Source organism: Onychostruthus taczanowskii, unplaced genomic scaffold (assembly GCF_017590055.1).
Source record: "Onychostruthus taczanowskii isolate IOZ18803 unplaced genomic scaffold, ASM1759005v1 scaffold70, whole genome shotgun sequence".
Lineage (NCBI taxonomy): Eukaryota > Metazoa > Chordata > Aves > Passeriformes > Passeridae > Onychostruthus > Onychostruthus taczanowskii.
Window position 1 is genome coordinate 1,882,612 of NW_024504787.1, and position 19,143 is coordinate 1,901,754.

Sequence of the window (19,143 nt, forward strand, 5' to 3'; positions counted from 1 at the left end):
TGGCTGCTGTCCAGGTATGAAGACATGGGGAGAAGGAGAAAACCAGCCTGAGGATGATGCCTAGGAAGGAGCATGACTGACAGGTAGAATGATAATATTGTCCACAGTGATTGAGAACGAAGGTGGAGGATAGAAAAGACAGGTTTTGGATGGCAAAGTTCAAGAGCTCAGTTTTATACATATTGAGCTTGTTCTGACAGCTAAACATCCACGAGGAGATGGAAAGACGGACAAAGATTTTGGGTTGGACAGGAGTCAATCCTGAAGCAGAGAAATTAGTTCTGCAAGCTGTCACTACAGCAATAGCAGCTGAATTTGTGTTGGTGGAAGAGGCTGTTAGGGACAAGACTTGGAATAGGAAGAGAGGAGAATGATAGGAAGGGACCTGTTTATGTCCCCATATGGATGGGAAACAGAGACAGGAGGGAATGATGTAATCAAAACTAAAAGTACAGAACATATAATTACTGTAAATATATTATAAATACAAGCAAAAGTATGTGAAGATTATGATTTCTTATAAAGGATGATACCGAGATCCAGTAAAATGGTCTCATAAAGCTGATGAGCTAATGGAAAATATGATCTAAAAAGACAAAAAGGCAGCTTTCTTGACAAGTAGGTATAGAAGGAACTTTGTTCCTGCTCAGAAGTAGGGGATTTTGGGTAGCTTATTTCTAAAGGAAATGGATTGTGTAAAAATTGGAAAGATTTAGACTTGGTGGACCCTTAGGAGAAACAAGCGCCTTGCATTGAGAAATGGGTTTGTAATGGCTGATGGTCAGGCACTTGTCCAAGGTAAGGTTAATTAAAAAAAAAAAAAGGAAGAAAAAAAGAAAGGAACTTTCATAAAAGAAAGTTGCCTTTTGAAACTATTAGGCAACATATGTTGTGTGAACAGGAAGTCACAGTAGAGCAATAATCCTGACAGCTGTGGAGAAACAGGAGTCTGCCACAGGAAGGAACGGCTCGAGACCTGACAAGAATGATGATGGATGCCCTGCTGGTGGTACACGAGGACAAACCAAGAGATGCTGAAATTGGCTGAGCCGCAGGAACAACGTTGAGTTGGCTTCGCAGCCAGGCAAATGAGGTCAGTCCTAGTGGTGAGAGGAATGGAAGGGGGCAGAAGGAAGATGGCAGAAATGCCCTGCTTCCTCCCAAGCATGATGGGCTGCGGCAGCATCTCACCACGAGGTGGCTGCATTTCCCTGTGAACGTCCAAGTCCTGAGCAATGCTGCAGGCCCCCAAGTACCATGAAAACAACAATGGGCACTGAGATCCTGGCAGCATTTGGCCTATCTCCTTCTAAGAGCCTCAGAGATTTTCAGCCACTGTGGGGAAAAATCTGTTGTACTCCATGTCTTCATTGAGTGTTGGTTGCTCTGCAGGTCCTCATGGGTCTGCAATGACATGGTAGCAGTGTTGTGCCTGCTTGTAGCTCATGGGAGACGCAAGGCAATGCCATGTAAGTTAGCTTATGTAATGAAATGAATTTCCTCCTTCCTTTTTCTGTGAGCTATGAGTATGTACTGTGCAGTTCAGCCAACCCATGGAAACTTGTGAAGCTGAGGAAACTTGAATCTGAGTCTGAATGGCCACCTAGTAAAGGATAAATTGTGTTGTTTTTTCAGATGCCCAGCTCTGGTTATTAAAGAATATTTCTATAACAGGTGTTTGAGTTGGATAAGTCAAGAGGACAAATGGCCCCATAAAATTGATCCGTGAAGCGGACAAATTCTCAGGTGTTTTGTATATCCCAAGCTCAGGTGATACCACCAGGAGGGAGTCATAAGTTTTTTCCAGGTGGCTGTGATGTGAGTATGTTTTTCTAATCCAAAGTGTTCTGAAAGTAGGAAGGGAAAGGCCTGGGGAGGAATAACGATATTTTGGATATACTAGATCTAGACAAAATTTTAACTCTCCTTGTGTTTTGTCTGTTTTTTCATGTCTTCCTCTTGCCTTTGTCACAGGAATTTGCAGGGTTTTTGGGATGAGGACTGATTTTTTACTAACGCTTTTTGTGGTACCACACCCTACTGAATGAAATTCTTGATGTCAGCTTATAGACGCTGTCACTTTGGGTCAAAGTTTGAAAGAAAGTCACTAAAAGTACCTCTTTAACCTGTCTCAGGAAAGATGTCCATAATATATCAGTATGGGGTGTCAGCATCAAGCCCAACATGTGGGTTTTTTTTAGGAGGAGCCTTTTAGGAAGTGGTTCTTAAAAGTATTTAAGTACTTCAAAAAATGGAGACCCCATATTTGAGGAGACTTTTTTTGGTACCATCACTGGTAAACATGTACCATTTTTAAACAGATTTGTCTAAGATGGGGTTCCAAAAAATGAGATCTTGATAGTTTGCTAGTTTTAGAAACCTTTTTGCTTGTAAAGAATTTCCTTTTTCATCCCTGCAAAGATCTAGAGAAAATCTGTTGGGCCCATTTTAAACTTATTTGGATAAATTCATGAATTTACATTAGAGTCTCTTACTGGAAGGGAGATTTTACACTCTCAAATATTTTTAATTGAGCTTTCTTGTATCCTTTCCAAGTTGTCAACATGCTTCTTAGCCTTTCATGATTTATACTGTGAATAATTAGTAATAAAAATAATACACTATTATAATAAACCAAAACAACTTGTACCACATTTTCTTCTCATACTGACAGTGGAATGCCTTATATCCTTCTCTGTCTCATGGTGGTGTACAAATATCTATTTGCACAGAAATACAACCCCGTTTCTATTTTCTATTCTTAATTGAACAATCAGTCTTGAAACCCCATATGACTAGAAATTTGTGCAAGTGGACTGATCCTTCAGGTATTTCCTGGAAGATCCAGTAACTGGTCTGACACACTTTCAAAGGGCAGGTGTATGGCACCAGACTTATGCCTAGGTTGGTACTTTTGTGGTAAAAGTGACAGGCACCCATCACTGCTGTGATTTGTCTCTAGCCCCTAGCACATGATGTGAACATGCTTCTCTCTGCTGAGAGCTGGCAAAAAGTTCTTTATCCTTTGCCTAGAGACACGGACTCTCTGAGGAGGGAAAACGAAAAACCCCTTACACACCAGTTTCTACTTGATTCATCCCTCTGAAACCTGAATGGTTGTGTCAATGGTTGTGTCTGACCCAAACTTTTTGGCATGTGTGAAACATATGTCTTTTTTTCAGGCCATCAAGATTGCTGGTGGCAGAACACAGCACCCAGTGGTGTGCTGTGCCTGTGAGGATTGACATTGCCATCCCAGCCTCTCCTCTGACGAGTTAAGCACACCCAAGGCCCTGGGCCTGCCTGGATGATGAGTGGCAGAGCATAGATAAATAATTTTTCCTCCTCAATCAGGCCACAGGGCAGCGAGGGCTGGCCCAGTTCTCACCTGCCTGTGTTACAGAGCTACTCACCGGCATTGTCTGGCTGCCATGCAAGGCATTGATGGCAGCCTGGGCCTCTGCATGTGAAGAGTATTTCACAAACGCACACCCTGCAAGAGGAAAAAATAAAGAGCATAAGAAAGTTTGCATGGATACCATGAAATTCCATCTAGCCTCGTATCCTGTCCCCAGAACTGCCCAATAATACGGTTGTGAAGAAAGTATAACAACAAAAGTGTCCAGAGTCCAGACCTCAGCAGCCTGAGGACCTCTTAAGGCTAAGCTGCTTCCAGAATTTCCACATTACTTGTTGTAAGTACTGACAGACACAAACTTAGCAAGAACATCTTGAATCCAGTCATGTTTTGACATCCACAGCTTTCCACGGCAGAATCTTGCACAGTTTTACAATTTATTGAGTGAAAAAGCTGTTTCTTTTATTTATATTAGACCTAATGATGAGTGCTCCTCCCTTTGTGGTTGTGAGAAACAACATGGAAGCATGTGCAAGTTACTGGAAAGCTGCACATTCTTGATGCAAGCAACCACAGGACAAGTGTACAGAAGGTATTCAAGTCACTCCAAACCCACAAGGTACCTTATAATTTCACTGCTTGGTAGAGCTCCGTGACAGACTGCCCAGAGCTTGTCTTGGCTCCAAGCCACTTAGGTCTGGCAAAGCATGAGACACCTTCTGGTGAAGTAGCAGGGGTGGGAGAGGTACCCATGTGTTGATTACCATCCTGCCACCACTGAAACTTGAATCCTAGTTTTTCACAGCTGCAAAGTCAGTGCCTGTGTAGGTGTTCTCTTCTGGGCATTAGAGAAGTGTGGGCAGTGTTTCTCTGGCCTGTATTGCTGTGTGGGGAATCTCACACCGAACTCTTACATAAGGTTTTAAGGCAGAAAGGTGCATTTATGGGTATGTGCTGGAGTGCAAAAATGATCAACATTTCAAAGGGTTACATGCACTTCTAAGGTGGGGGGAAGTATTGCCAACACTCCCAGCTACAAGTAAACTGACTCAGAGATGAGAAGGGTAATTTCCATATGCTAAGGCAGTTTCTGGAACAGATTGGGAGAGATCTGAGAAGTTTTGGCTTCCATTCCCTTCTATTACTACCAATAACTTTTGAGCTTTTAATCAATTTGCAAAGCCCTCTCAGTTTTCCTGAAGGGGTACAGATTGCAGGGCACGGGATGTCAGTCCTGAAAGTGGGATGGCTCTCCTTCAGCCCCTTTGCAGAAAGTTTAGGGAGTCTTCACACCCTTTTGGATCCCTACAGTGCAGGGTAAAAGTACAAGAGATGAAAGTAGAAGAATGAACCCCAAAGGTCCCTAAAATCATCACTGCAGGCTGAGAGAAGTGCGATTGAAGAAAGCAGTGATAGCCTGTTCTAAAAATAAGCTACACATATAAAATATCTTACAGTTCACTTTGAGGGTTGTTCACTTTGTGTCACCCTCTCAGCACTGTGCTTGGGCTGTATTTCAGGAAAGGCCCAATGATTATTGCTAATAGTTGGATCTAATTTATAAGGAGCTGAGAAGAGACAATCATGAGAAAATGAGATAGATAAACTTCAGCTGGAAACAATAGGGATCAATTATGACATAATCCCAGCCCAGCATTCCCAGGCTCCTGAGATACTGCGTCTTCCTCTTCATTAATCAGAGATAATCCAGAATTAGGGTGTTTAATTATTTGCAGAGATTCTTTTGTACTTTCTGCCTCTAAAAAGAAGATGCTGATTAGCAAATATACAAAAGCTTTCCAGTTCCAGTCACCAGTTTAATTTAAAGCAGGGTTTTTGGCTGTGGTACTGCTGTCATGTTGAAGGCTTCACTCTTGTCAGGTGAAATTCACCCCTGTGCTGAGGGTCCTGATGGATCAGTGGAGCTGGATAAAGGTGGGAATAAAGGGAGTAGCAGGCATTTATCTTGTTTAATGCTCAGGATGCTAATGGGATGCCTCCTACTGCTTTCTATTAACTGCTTCCAGTAGGTTTTGAGGTAGCAGGATGAGTGAAAACTCAGCTTTTACTGGTGTAAATGGCAAGGCAATAGCAGAGATCCCAACGTTTTGTCCTTTTTGTTTGTGCATTCAATCAGATGCCTTCTGTACACAACACCAGAAGTGCATATAATCTTCCTTCCCATTGTCACCAGAACTGCCTCCAGGAGCGGATGAGCTGGGGATGTGAGTCATGTCACTCTTCTCAGAACAATGGTGTCCTTTTGACAGGAGCAGCTCTGGACTGTGAAGGGATTTTGACACACACAGAGATATAACCTCTGCTGAACAGGGTGATACATGTGCTTAAGGTTTTCTTGTTCCCTTGCTTCCAGACTGGAGCTGGAAAGTCTGCCCTGATTGTTTTGTCAGCTTGGAGGAGACTGCAGAATCAGGCCCTGGGATTGTAAGGCACCCTTGTGGAGGGTGCTGTTGGAAATTTTTACTTTTTGAGTTATTGAGGCAGACTGCTGAATGGGAAAAAAATTAGAAAGGGGAAAAGAATAGCTGCACAGAGAGCAGCAGCAATGAAGACTTTGTGGGTCCTTCTGGATCCACTTCAAGCCCCTCACCTGTACTCCTGCCTGGACCCTGGTGAACTTTACCTGGAGTGCTGCAGAAGCACTCCATCCTCTCCCAGGAAACACAGGTTCTGCGTTCCCCTTCGGGGTGAGAAATTCCTCAGTCCCAGCTCTTCTACCACTTGGTTGCCTGCTCCAGCCACTGTTCTAGCACTGCAACTCCTGCAGGAGGTATATCTGCAGACTCTGAAGGCCACAGCCCATGGCTCAGGAGGGTACCCACAGCTTCAGGAAAGGCTTAGGCAGCTTTTTGGCTATGCCTAAACTGTGATAGGATTATTGTACTGAGCTACCTGAAGGGGGTAGAGGCTCATCACAGGGATACCTGGTAGGCTGGGCAGGATTTAAGTGCATGGGATTTGACTGCTATCTGGAGTTTAGACAATCTGCTTAAATCTCAACTTACATAGAATTTAAGCCTTATGGGTTTTACCCAAAATAAGTAGCTCACAAGCAACGTATGTCACATATTGGTTTCTAGCAGATGGAAAACATTACAGACTGGGAATAACTTTGTGGGAGTTGTGGCTTGCCTGACTGTCTCCTAAGATAAGGGCACTAGCCTTAAGTTTTCCATTGGATTGACTGCTCTGTGTGCATGTGTGCATGCACGAAACCGTGTGTGTGTAAATTAGGAGCTTCAGATTCTCAGTAAATAGCACCAGCAAATGGAAGCTGGTAATATTAACTCTGTCAAGGCTCAGTATTGATCCTGAACAGTTCAGTGAAACGTCAGCCTGAGACTGCAGCCTGCTAGCACTAATAATTAAACTGGTTAGCAATATGGAGCTGCCACTCAGATTCTGTCTTATAATGAAATTGTTTTAGAAGGAGAAAAAAAGAAAAGATAGAGCAAGTATTAAGACAAGTCTGTGGGTTGGATGTCCTCTGGAATTCGTTTCTTACAGAACTCACACTTTATTGCCTTTATTATTACTCTGTTTAACTCCTTTGTCATTAGATTTCATTCCAGGTGGAAGCAGACAGACATGGTTTTTTTGCTTTTCCCCAATTTACTGATTTGCTCAGTGAATGACATGCTTAACTGTCAGCTCTTATGGTGCTTGGAGCTTCTCCAGGACATCCTAGCCTACTACTTCCCTGTGGGCCAGCCCCTGTCTTTGGGTGTTGTGGAAATGAAGTAACCCCAAAACTGAAAAATGGTGCCCACAGCTTATTTTCAGCCATTTATATCAAGAAGGTTGATCTGTGCTGATGACTGTTGAAAGCTGGTGTAAAGTAATTTTTTTGGCCGCCAGTGATTTTATGGAATACCCATATATTTCTCCAGTGCATCACTGCAATTTGGATTTTTTTGCCTCCCTGTTGCAAAAATGTGCTGGTTGATGTTGTCACTTGTCAAAACATCCAGTGAGATAAGAACTGTGTCGGCAGGACTGGCCTCTTCTCTGGTGTTGCACATGCCAACACAGTTTATGCTCTATTACATGCAGATCAATATTTAATGGACACATTAACTGCCAGGAGGAGAGGGTTTCCTATTCATATTGAAGTTACTTTGTCTAGAGACTTTTGGGGAAAAATATGACCTTCCTGCACAAGAAAGGACCCTCACTCATGCCTGGGCTGTAGCAGAAGATTTTTTGTGCTATCCAGGTTAAAAAAGTGGCAGAAGGAGGTAAGGCACCTAGTTTTGCAATGAGGTATTTATGTGTTTAAAAGAGTAAATGTGTTATGAGCATAATATTTACACTGGCACCTGTACCCTTGCAGCTGCAAGCACTGGCTGGTATGAGTCCATGTAAAGACCAGGTGAAGAAGACAAAGACCTGGGGCTGTTGGATGAGACACCAACAAAGGCGATGATGGAGCCAGTGAGTCAAGATGTAAAGTACCGATATTGGCTTTTTTTAAGGAAAGAGTCATCCTGCTCAACAGGAACAGGAGTGGGGAGAGTCCATCTTGAGTGCAAAGGCCCTATTCAGAGGGGAGGCATCAGTTTGCATATGGTGACCCATAGCCACTGGAGATGAGTGCTTTACAATGTGATCAGCTTTTTCCTCTGATGCACAAGCAGAGAGTGACTAGCAGAGTAAAAATGTGCCCCCTCCTAAATAGGAGGTGTTGTTCTGCGGGCTGCATAATACTCCTGTCACTCCAGAAAATGAGATATACACAAAGACCAGGGTCTAGCTCAGCACAGCATCCCTTACCTTTGCTGTTGCCATCGGGTCCCCGAAGGATCGTGCACTCCTCGATGTTGCCAAATGCCTCAAATAGCCTGCGCACATCGTCTTCCGACTGCTGCTTATTGAGCATGCCCACAAAGAGTTTTCTGTCTTCTGGAACAAAATAAAGAGATGCTTACCACATTTCAGGAGGGATGTGAAAGCCAGGATGGCTCAGTATCACATGCAACACAAACGGTGACTTCACTGAGGTGACACATCGCAGAAGCTGCTAATCTTTTCAGGTGGCTGGCTTGAAAAAGCTTAACAGCTTCTGACTTCACATGACTACTTGGAAATAATCCAGCAAATTTTGGAAAAACCAAACCACCAAACAAACAAAAACGGTTTGGTTATTTATAAAGTCTTTATCTGCCTCTTAAAATCTGGGCACCAAAGTCTTCCAAATCAGCTTCTTCTATCAGTTTTTGCAGTCAGTTTGCAGTAGCTGAAATGACAACACTGTTCAGACTGCAATCCAAGAGGAATGTGATAAATATAGTAGATTGGAATCAAGTCCAAATGAAAAATAACATAAGTCAGTAGCCCTCACAACACTAAATAAGTTGCAGGAAAAAAATGTTTAACATAAGCTTTTTAAAATCAGGATATAACGGAAGTCACAGCCTGTAAACTGGAGATTTGTCATTCATGCCCACTCAGAGACATGTATCTACAAGTTTGGATGAGATTTTAATATATTTATAAAGTTCATGTGAAATGAGCCCAAAGTTTTTGAAACTTAAATTGTTTTTTGAAATATAAAGTTAACTTATACGATTGTTAGTATATGAGATAGCTCAGGCAGGTGGTATTTCGTGCCAAAGCAGGACATTTTCTGCCAGTGGATAATTGTATTTTGAACAAGGATGCTCAGTGTGACCCAGCACTGTGCACTCACAGGACCAAACGTGTCCTGGGCTGCATCCAGAGCCCCGTGGGCAGCAGGGCAGGGAGGGGATTCTGCCCCTCTGCTCTGCTCTGCTGACACCCACCTGGAGCACTGCATCCAGAGCTGGGCTCTCAGCACAGGAGGGACAGGGACCTGCTGCAGTGAGCCCAGAGCAGGAATTGGAATGGGATAACCTTCAAGGTCCCTCCCTACCCAAATAATTCTATGATTTATGCTTAGACTTAAACCAAGTTTGAGTATCTTCATGGGACACCTCCAGAAAATATTGGTAAAAAAAATGATTGTCAGAAGGATCTCAGAGGAGACTGAGTCACTTCTCTAGATCAGGTTCCTTTCCAAGACTACTATCATTACACTGAGAAAAATGGAAATTTACATAGTTTACATCTTGTATGTAAACAGGCTATTTGTACATGATTCATAAATGTCTTATTTATGATTCATTAGACTGTATGTAAATGTGTGAACCAAGAGGGTTTTTTTCAGAGCACATTACAGAGCAGATGTAACTAATTTGAATAAGTATATGTAAGTATCAAAATTTTTTTTTTAAATTTAATTTATTTTTTTAGTGTACAGGTTAACCTAAAGCTGAACAGAACACTGGTTTGCAATAACCCTTTTCTGGCTGACTAATTGGGCAATTCATGTCACTTTTGTTCACTGAGAAATCACTGGAGTAGGCAATCTGTTCTGCTTCAAACCAGTGTTTGATCAAAATTCCCCTCTCCAAGATGCACCTGCACATTGGCAAATTACTTTACAGCCTTGGATGTGAATAATTTTTCATGCAGTGGCTATTGAATGAGGGTATTAGGTGCTTTCAACCCTGCAGTCGAGTTATCCATGACAACAAAAAGTGTACTGCCCACAGAAAAGCAGGAATTATGTTGCCTTCAGCTAGGCTGCTGAACTGGTAGGAAAAATAGGCTTAGGGAGATACAGGTAAACTTCTGATAGGTGAGAAAAACAGAAATAGCCTTCTGGTAGACCTATTAAAGCAAGAAATATTCCTACTTTATGTTGGAATTTATTATGCAGAGAAGTGTTTGAGGTCTTTGCTGGCAAAAAAACAGTCCAGACTGTAGTGGTGCACAAAGCCCCACCTAAAACCATGCAACTTGTAGGATGTCCCCACCTAACAAGAAGGTGATTTGGACATGTGAAAGGCTTGTTTGCCCAATGGCCAAAGTGTCCTGCAAAAGAGACTCCAAGATGTGAGGTACAAGCCTTAGGGAAGGAGCTGCTGTGCACTGGGGAGTGTCCTTTAGTCTAGGGCATGATAGAGCCTTAGGAAACGAGTCCAGCCCAAAGTCCAAAGGTTTCCCAGGTGTTGGAAGAAAACTTACCTAGCAAATGGGACCAGCTTCCTGAAAGATATTTTAGGAAGGGGGCAGATCAGCTGGAAAGAGCTAGGAACATGACTGGCAAAAGGTTTTGCCTAGAAACTTTGACTGTTAAGTGCTTCCAGCACAAGAGAAGATTGTCATATTGTTCTTTATACAACTTCCCCTGTTTCAAATAAGCTGCATCAGCAAAAGCACTCCTCTAGCTGTGGAACTGTTTTCACCAGACTTTTTGCTAATATAAATGTATCATCTAAAAAAAAAAAAAAAATCACATCCCTCCTCTGTCAGCAAAACTCTCTAGTGTGGAACTGGCCTGAAACTGCCTTGTCTGGTCTAGTTTATGCAAAACTGAAACCAGGTGCTTTAGGAACTGCTCAAATTATTATTTTTACATCCCCTCACACCACATCTTTGCAGTGCACTGGGACTGCACTGGCTGGCAGAGGATGTGGTGCTTTGGTGAGCTGCCCATCAGACGGTCATCTGACCATCAGGTCAGCTCTGTCAAAGGCGAGGATCGCCTTCCCCAGGAACTGCTGGTCCAGGGAGATGGTGTGCAGGGGATCCCCATGGACAGCCACTGCTTGGACATCACCACCAAACACATCTCCAAACCAGCATCCTGAGAAACAGCACCCTTTGTAGTCAGGGGGATAATTTGTTATATCTGTCATCAGAACTGTACACCATCACACTCTAGACTGATAAAAATGAGCTGATTTAACAAGTTTTTTTACTTTCAGTAGTTTCTATAACAAAGTGCTGCATTTGCCTCTCACATCCCAGCTCTTTCAGGGAACTCAACACTGTGTTTTAACAATTTTTATCACATATCCTGAACAGAAAAAGAGAGGGAAGAGTCCAGCAGAAGGGACCATTTAATATGTTCCAGGTCTTGGCTAATGATTTTATTCTGCAAAGGTCTTTTATGAGCTTCTTACACTCTGGGCATCATCATACACTGCTCTTCCACATCCCAGGCAAAAAAACTGGCATGCCAAGCGCCAAGAAAACTACTTCTGTTTTGTAAATATATCTAAAAAAGGCCATGGGTTTGCAAGAATAAAATAAAGAGGGGATGTGCTGATGTCACCAAGGTGTGTTTTGAGCATGTGTGCACACCACTGGTGCTCCTCACCAGATGTTTCCAGTGTCCTGTAGTGAGATTTGAGGGTGCTACATCCTACAAAAATCTGAGTCTCAGGCTGCAAATAAGCCTGGAGCAGTTCTAAATGATGATGTCCCTAAGCTCTTCCTGCCTGTAGGGTCTGTCTCTACCAAAATTAATCCATCCATATCATCATCCTGAGTCCCATGCTTTGTCCTTTTTCAGTGAGACATTGTTCCCACTACACGAGTCTCAGGATCCACACCTAAATTTCAGAGCACCGGGCAGACTCAGTCCCTTCTCTCTCCACTGCCATGCTCAGTGCTCAATGCCATTTCAGACTGTGGGACTGTGGGGCAAAAAATCTTCAGACCAGACTTCCTAAGACATGGGTCCCAGACCAAAGTGAACACTGTCCAGGGCACAAGAGAAGGGTGAAAAGAGGCCATGATCTGACAAGTCCCCAGTGTGAGCTGCGGACATGACCTTGTACTCCAACCTAAGCTGGTCTGTGGCCACAGAGAGGCAGCTGCACCTACCTGCTCAACAGAGATGAGCACACAGGAAGAGCATCCTCCATCTCCTCCCTATGAGGGCAATGAAGACAGTGAGCTTACACAGCTTGTCTAAGAGCAGGTGTGATGAAAGGGACCTATTCCATGTAGCCTCCTCAAGGCCAAACATGGCTGTGCATCAAGTATTCATTCATATCTGAGCATCTTCCCTTTGCTTTTGTGAAGAACAACCAAATTTCTGTCTGTTACATTCTCCCACGCCACAATTTCAGTTTCTGTCTCATTTGAAGGACTCTGCACTGTGCTGCAGCAATGTCTCTAAACTGGCGCCACTATGAGCAGTGACACTGCCCTGCAACATTGCAGCTGAATACGGTGTCCTTGTGAGCCTCTTCTCCTCATATTTTTGTCTTCCCTTATCATTGTACACCCCACTATCAGTTTTTTTCTACAAGGTGAGTCATCATGCCTGCTTTGCCATGGAAATGTTCAACCATGGGTGGGTATTTTTGTGTGTGGTGCCACCCAGGAGAGCCAAGGAGGTGTTGATGGTGAATTTTGATAATACTGAAAATTAAGTTCCTTTCAGGTCTGCCCTATTTTGCCATAAATAAATCACAACAGTGACAGAAGGTAGCTCTCCAAGATCCTCACAGGAGGACAGGAAGCGAGAGAAAGACCACTGCAATAACAAATCAGAGTTCTCAGAGGTGTCCCTTTGGTGACATTTCCAATATCCCTGTGGAACCAGGCTTCCCTTTTCTTGACCACTCTGCCAGAAGTGGAGGCTCATGCCTGTCAGGAAAAGCAGGCTGCAAAGCACCAAGAGGAGAAACAGAACTTGTAAGATAAATATACAACATCTATAGACCTCCCTGCAGTGTTTATATGCAGCCTTTGCACCTTCCCCAGTGCAAATAGGGGTTAAATTATTCCCTGTTCTATTTGTATTTAAATGTTATGTTTCCATGATGAGTGTAAGGCAGAGGTGTCACATGGGCCCGGGCAAAGGAGGCTGCACACGTGAAAGGTGAAATAATAGAGCGCTGCAAACCAAGTGCTGAAAGGAGATGGGAAGGGGGGACACTGGAGCGAGGGGGAGAAGGGGGAGGACGGGCACTAATTAAAGAGACAGAAGGGACAATGAGATGCAGGATGTTTGACCCTGTGTGGAGCAAGAGGACAAGAACAAGAATCACAGCAATTGTGGAGGGACTGGGGGAAAATTAGGGTCACTCGCAGGGAGACATGACACAGGATTGTGTTTATCCAGATAGCTCTCGCTAATGTATGTGTGTGCATGGGGGTACATTTAGATAAGAGTATATAAATACACTTGTGTTCTTGTATTCCTCATGCAAAACAAAGAGGTTGAATCCTTGTATCAGGAAAGTGTAAAGCAGCTTTACCATCTAGAACTTCCGAGGCCTTGGAAATGAAGAGGGACAGATTCACCATCTCTGCGTCCCAGGCTAATTTATATAGTTAAAAATTATTTGTGCCTGCTGCTGTTCCCCTCCTTCCCAAACATGCTTGCACACACAGAGGGGGAGCAGCTGCAGTGCCTTGGTGCTGGCACTGGGAAGGCCTTTAAGTTTATCTCCTTGGCACCACGACACAACAAACAAGCAGCCTGGAGAAGTTTCTGTGCAGGTGTGTGTGAGAAGAAAAGCCAGTGCACAGGACCAAGTGGCACATTTACCAGAGAGGATGCAAGAAGCAGAGTTGATCTTGCTTACCCACTCTCCTGATTCATCCTTAGCAAAGAAGGAAGAGGAGATAGTACTGAGAGTGCTCATGACATGCACAGAATGAAAATGGTTTGGGTTGGGAGGGACCTTAAAAGTCATTTGGTCCAAGACCCTGGCAGTGAGGAGGGACATCCTCAACTAGAATAAGTTGCTCAGAGCCTTGTCCAACAGAATCTTGAAAGTTTTCAGGATGAGAGACTCCCCTCTGGGCAGCCTATGTCAGTGTTTCACCAACTTTGTTGTGTAAAAAGTATTTCTTGTATCTAGAGTGAATGTACTCTCGTTTGATAAGCAGGAGCCCTTATCCTATTGGTACTGGCAATATTCAGAAGCCTGTCCCCACCTCTCATAAGCTTCCTAAAGTATTTAAAGACCCCAATAAGGTCTGCCTGAAGCCTTCTCTTCTCTCAGCCTGTCTTCATAGTGCTCCATAGGGTGCTCCAGCCCCCTGATTATCTCTGTGGCCTCCTCTGGATGCTCCACAACAGGTCCACAACCTTTTTATACCAGAGCCCCAGAGCTGGGTGTAGCAGTCTCAAAAATACAAAAACAGCCTCACAGAAATGGAACAGAGGGGCAGAACCATCTGTCTCAACTTTCCTTTGACTCAGTTCAGGACAAGGCTGGTTTCTGGGCTGCAAGATCCCATTGCTGACTCATGTCCAGCCTTTCTTTCATCCCTCAGAACTCCCAACTCCAAACAACGGGATCAGGCATATGCCAAAGTGACGTGGTGAAAAAGAGCTATAAACCTCGGTTTCTTTCAGACAGTCATGACCAAGGAATCCTCCACAGGTCAAAGAAGAAAGAAGGAGCTTGAGAGAAGAAGGGTGAGCTGCAGATGCCCTGAATATTATGAAAGTTTGGTTTGAACTCAAATCTGCAAGCTCAAGCCTGTCATTCTCTTGAGCCAGAGTGCCCCAACACTCCCCTTAACCTGTGCTAATCAGGTGATCAATAGGCTAAAAGCAGGGCATTTCCCAGGGCCTGGGTTTCACACTCCTGTTGCCATTTTCACAGCAGTCCTACAGCTACGTGATGATGATTACCACCCTTTCCACAGGGGAAGTGATTATGAATACTGTTGTAGCTAATTGTAAATTAGCTAATTATCTTATCCGTGGTATCTTGCTGGAAAATACATGAACCTTGTAAACTAGAGGTGCTTCACAATTAGGATGGGGGAAAAATCCAACAAGATTCAAAAGCCCAAACAACAGAAGCATAGTGCTACCTAACTCCAAACAATAGCAAACAAATCCTCCTTCCACCTGCACCTCCAATTTGGCCCCTTTTCCCTCCTCCTCCCCATATCAAACAACACCCTCAATGGGCTAATTCTGCTGCAGGTTTTAAAATGTTTGCTGAGTTCACCTCTTCCTTGCAGCTGGGTGTTGTGGGGCATCCCTAATCACATCTTAGCAGGACTGATTTCTTTGCACTGATCTCTCCCCCTCCTACCTCCTTGGTTTGGTTTTACTTAACAGATCCTTTATATCCCATACGTTAGCAGATATGATTGCACAGCTGCTGGTCTCCAACTGCTGGAGACAGAGGCTTTGAGACACCCGGGCTAGAGAGAATAACACTAATCTGAACAGCTGTGTGATGGGGACAAGCGCAAATGAATATAAGCCCAGGTGTGGGAGCATAATTCTCCCGTGCAAAGAAGGAAGCTTCATCCCACAGGTGCGTTACTCTCCACTGTTGCATGTCAAAAACTTAGTTTGAAGGATTTCTCTTACTTAATTGCTTGGCTGCACTCTACGCCTTGACTTGGACATGGATCCTGTAAACAGAGTGAAAGAACAGCTGAACAAGAGACACAGGGTCTGTCTGGTTCTGTTTGCTGTCTCTGCAACAGCTAATTTGGCTGTCTAGGGAACAGTAAAAGAATGGAGAATTTTGTTGATCCCCTCAAAATATTCTCCTCCAATTCAGTGCTCTGCAATTCAGGGAATTATGGAGTCTGCAGTGTGGGGTTTTTTGTCTGGTTGTTTGTTTTGTTTTGTTTGTTTTTTTTTTTTTTTACTTGTTTTGGTTTGTTTTTTCTTTGCATATGTAGTAGTTTCTGATGGGTCTTTCTTTGACGTAATTGTTCAGTGGACTTTTGAACCCGTGTGTGCTTGCGAGCATCCAGCACATCCTGCAGCGAGTCATTCTCCAGCTGAAGCACGCACTGAGTCAGGAACTTCTGTCTTCTGCTTATTTTCAACATGTCACGAACTATTTTCAATAGACAGAACCTAGATCTTGCTTTGGGAAAGTGAGAGTGAAAATAATTCCTGGTCCAGTTATGGAAGAATGGACCCATGAGGATATTCAAGAGCTTGGCTGAAGCTCTTTTCCATGCCTTTCAGACTGTTTTTTGGGGCTCCTGAGTCCCATCTTAAGCTGTGCTTTGGAAACTAGGGAAGGCAAAACCTCTTTTCTCTTTGAGTGATTTGTTATTCCTGGTACCAAAAAGATGCAATTACTATGCAATTACTGTTATTAAATACTTATATCTCTGCCAAGGACAGCGGGCTCAGTGGAAATATGAGCTATGTAAATTACCCAGTGAAAAAGGCAGCCTCAGTTTCCCCATCTGCAAAAAGAATAATTGGTGTTTGCAGCAGGCAAAACTGGGCATTGGTGAGGTTTGCCACACTCCAGGAGCACAGGTAGCCCTGGCAGAAATAGTGAAATGTACCTGGCAGGCTGGGAGTCAGATCTGTGGCTGAACACTACAATGGCTTCTATCAGATTTAAGTGACTGGAGATTTCCCAACTCCTTTTCATGCAAGACTGTAGGGGCAAGTCAAGGCAGGGTTTAGTCCTTAATAAAAGTCTACTTTGGTAAATTACAATGGCTGTGAATCTTGAAGTTATCGTACAAGGAGAGATTTTCATGTCCTGCAGTAGTGTGACTCCTAAAGACAGTGGTGCAGTGATCCAGGTGCTTGTGTCCAAGAGAACACAGATGCTGGCTGCTGTTTGCCCTCTGAGAAAAGGGAAAGAAAACTAACTTGTTGCCAGTTGTTGAACCCAATGTCTAAGATGATGTTTTTTAATTAAACGTGACTGGGCCTATTCTCTTCTTTTAGTGTCCTAGTTGATATTACAGTCCTACCTTCCTGAGGAACGAAAGACCTGCTATACCGGGAACTGGGAGAGATCCTTGATGTGCAGCAGCTGTAAACCACATCCAGGTATTATTTGGGAGAGCAAGCGTAGGAGCAGGATGAAAAAAGTGCAGAGCCATGATGAAAAATGGGAGGAGATGGAGGCGACTGTTCAGAGCAGGAGGGTGGGTGTGGTTTGGGTTTGGCTGGTCTGTGCTGCTGTAGCAACATCCTCTGTGCACCAGCACTGAAGTGAAACCCAAGTGCAAACTGAGAGCCTCATCTGGGCTGCTCAGATGAAAACACACTCAGGCTTCCTCTGTGCACACAGGGTATGGACAAAACTTTGGCCATGGGCCAAGCAAAACCCTGCCATGAAGACATAGCCTAAACGATCCTAACAGCAGGTTCTTCCCGTACCGCTGCAAATATTTTATAACCCCAAGACAAATATCTGTAGTTCTGACTTGCTGAAGAGCACCATCACAACTGTCCATTGCCAAGAGATGTGCAGATTCCCTGTGCAGATTCCTGGTGCCAATGTTAAATGACAGGTTTTATGGTGTTTGATATTGAGCCGGGAAAATAACTAGAAAAGATCCATTTTATTTGTAGCTCTTGCTTTGGAAAGCTGCTGGTGAGAAAAGTCTAAAACCCCGTGCCAGGCAAGGCATAAAGGCTCTGCCTCTGAACTGTGCCTCACAGCTCATGATTCTTCTTAGTTGTTATCTGAAACACACAACTGGAATGTTTTTGAGAATTGCCCCTGAGGCAGTGCCTTTTAGGAAGACTTGGAAGTCAAAATCTGGTCTTGCTAAACTCAACCTACAGCCCAAACACACACTTTCTTTTCACAATCCTGCTACAACAGGAAGAATATCTTAATCTAAATCAACCTTTCAGTCAAAAGGTAAGATTAGACCTCTTTCCATAGCTGTTAACAGCCTGTTGTTACAGTTCCCTTTCCCTAGGAACAACCCTGGAAAGGTTCTTTGAAGAAAGCACCTAAGGAGACCCAGCATGGAAGAGTGGATGTGTCCAGCTCTGCAATGACTAAACTTCACAGGAATTTGCATGACTGTTTTGGCTCCGTCCTCTTGTGAATTCACAAATTCTCATCCCAGTTTGATGGATTTCCAGAAGAAGAAGGAGATAAAGGAGAAGACTGTCTTGTACTATCAAATGACACCTCAAATGAACTGTGATTTATGCATTTGCACTCATCTTTCAGAGGCAGTTCAGATTTGAATACAAGTCCCACTGCCTTTGGTTCTGGGGAATTTAACAGTTCTTAATTCCTATGTGTAACATCCCCTTTTCACTCTGTGGCCACACAAGGCTGAGGCTGAGCCTGAGGGGCCATTTGGTTTTCACACCCATTCAGAGCAAAGCTTAGAAGCTTCTTGACAAACTCTGCAGGGTCAGTGGTGTCAAGACTGGTATGTCAGGAAAATAAGTTTCAGTTCCTAAACTCATCTCACTGGTGACCTGTCGAAGCTTTGAAACCCTTTCCAGAAGCCTAGAAAGCCAAGACATTAATCTGTGGTAGCACTCCAGCCTTGAGCACCGAGGACTATTGAAACAGCATGGGCATGGGCAGGAAGGGGGGTGGGAAGGACATATTTTCTCTTGCAGGAGCTGGGACGACATTTCAGATCAAATTAAACTTCAGTTTTTAAAGACTTCAGTGGAGGAAATTGAAACACTTCCTCACAATTGCCTGAACCTAAGTGTTATCTCTCTTTTCCTCTGTATATCATCCCTTTTCCCCCAAGCCTGAGACAGCCCCGCACGGCCACAGCCTCCTTAATATTAAAGACGGTGATTAAATGGGATTCGCCAAAAGACAAAGGGCTGAAAACCTGCCAATTGTTAATCCCTCCTTTGCTGTGCTTAAAAATTCCATTTTCTTCATTTGAAGAAAGGAGGGGGGGAAGAAAAGAGAATTATACGTCTATGTCTAATTTAAATTCTGGTGTCGCGGGTCCTGTTCCCTTCTCCCTCTCTTGACGTCTGAATATATTCCTTTATTACCATTATTACAGCTTTCTGATTGCATTAAAATTCATCCACACGCTTCTCTCCACATTCCACTTTTCTTTTGCCAGTTTTTTTGCTAATTCCCTTTTTCTCTCTCCCCTTTTCTCCCCACTTTCAAATTATACAGAATGTCATTAAAGATCTCCACAAAATGCCTCAACTCCCTTCTCTATTGCTTTTATAAACTTCCTGGCTT

At 43.6% G+C, this 19,143-nt stretch overlaps 1 protein-coding gene across 46 annotated transcripts in view; it reads right to left on the reverse strand.

The window, feature by feature from the left end:
* Positions 1 to 19,143, reverse strand: part of CELF4 (CUGBP Elav-like family member 4) — a 671,175-nt gene that overhangs the window by 70,962 nt on the left and 581,070 nt on the right. For 33 of the 46 annotated variants that reach the window (XM_041422024.1, XM_041422001.1, XM_041421981.1 and 30 more), the window contains 2 exons: positions 8,153 to 8,278; positions 3,414 to 3,493 (listed from right to left, as the gene is read on the reverse strand). In XM_041422024.1, the coding sequence (XP_041277958.1) occupies positions 3,414 to 3,493; positions 8,153 to 8,278 (206 nt within the window). Of the gene's footprint in view, positions 1 to 3,413; positions 3,494 to 8,152; positions 8,282 to 19,143 lie in introns of all 46 variants that reach the window. The other 13 variants (XM_041422023.1, XM_041421999.1, XM_041422019.1 and 10 more) reach the window with 1 other exon arrangement.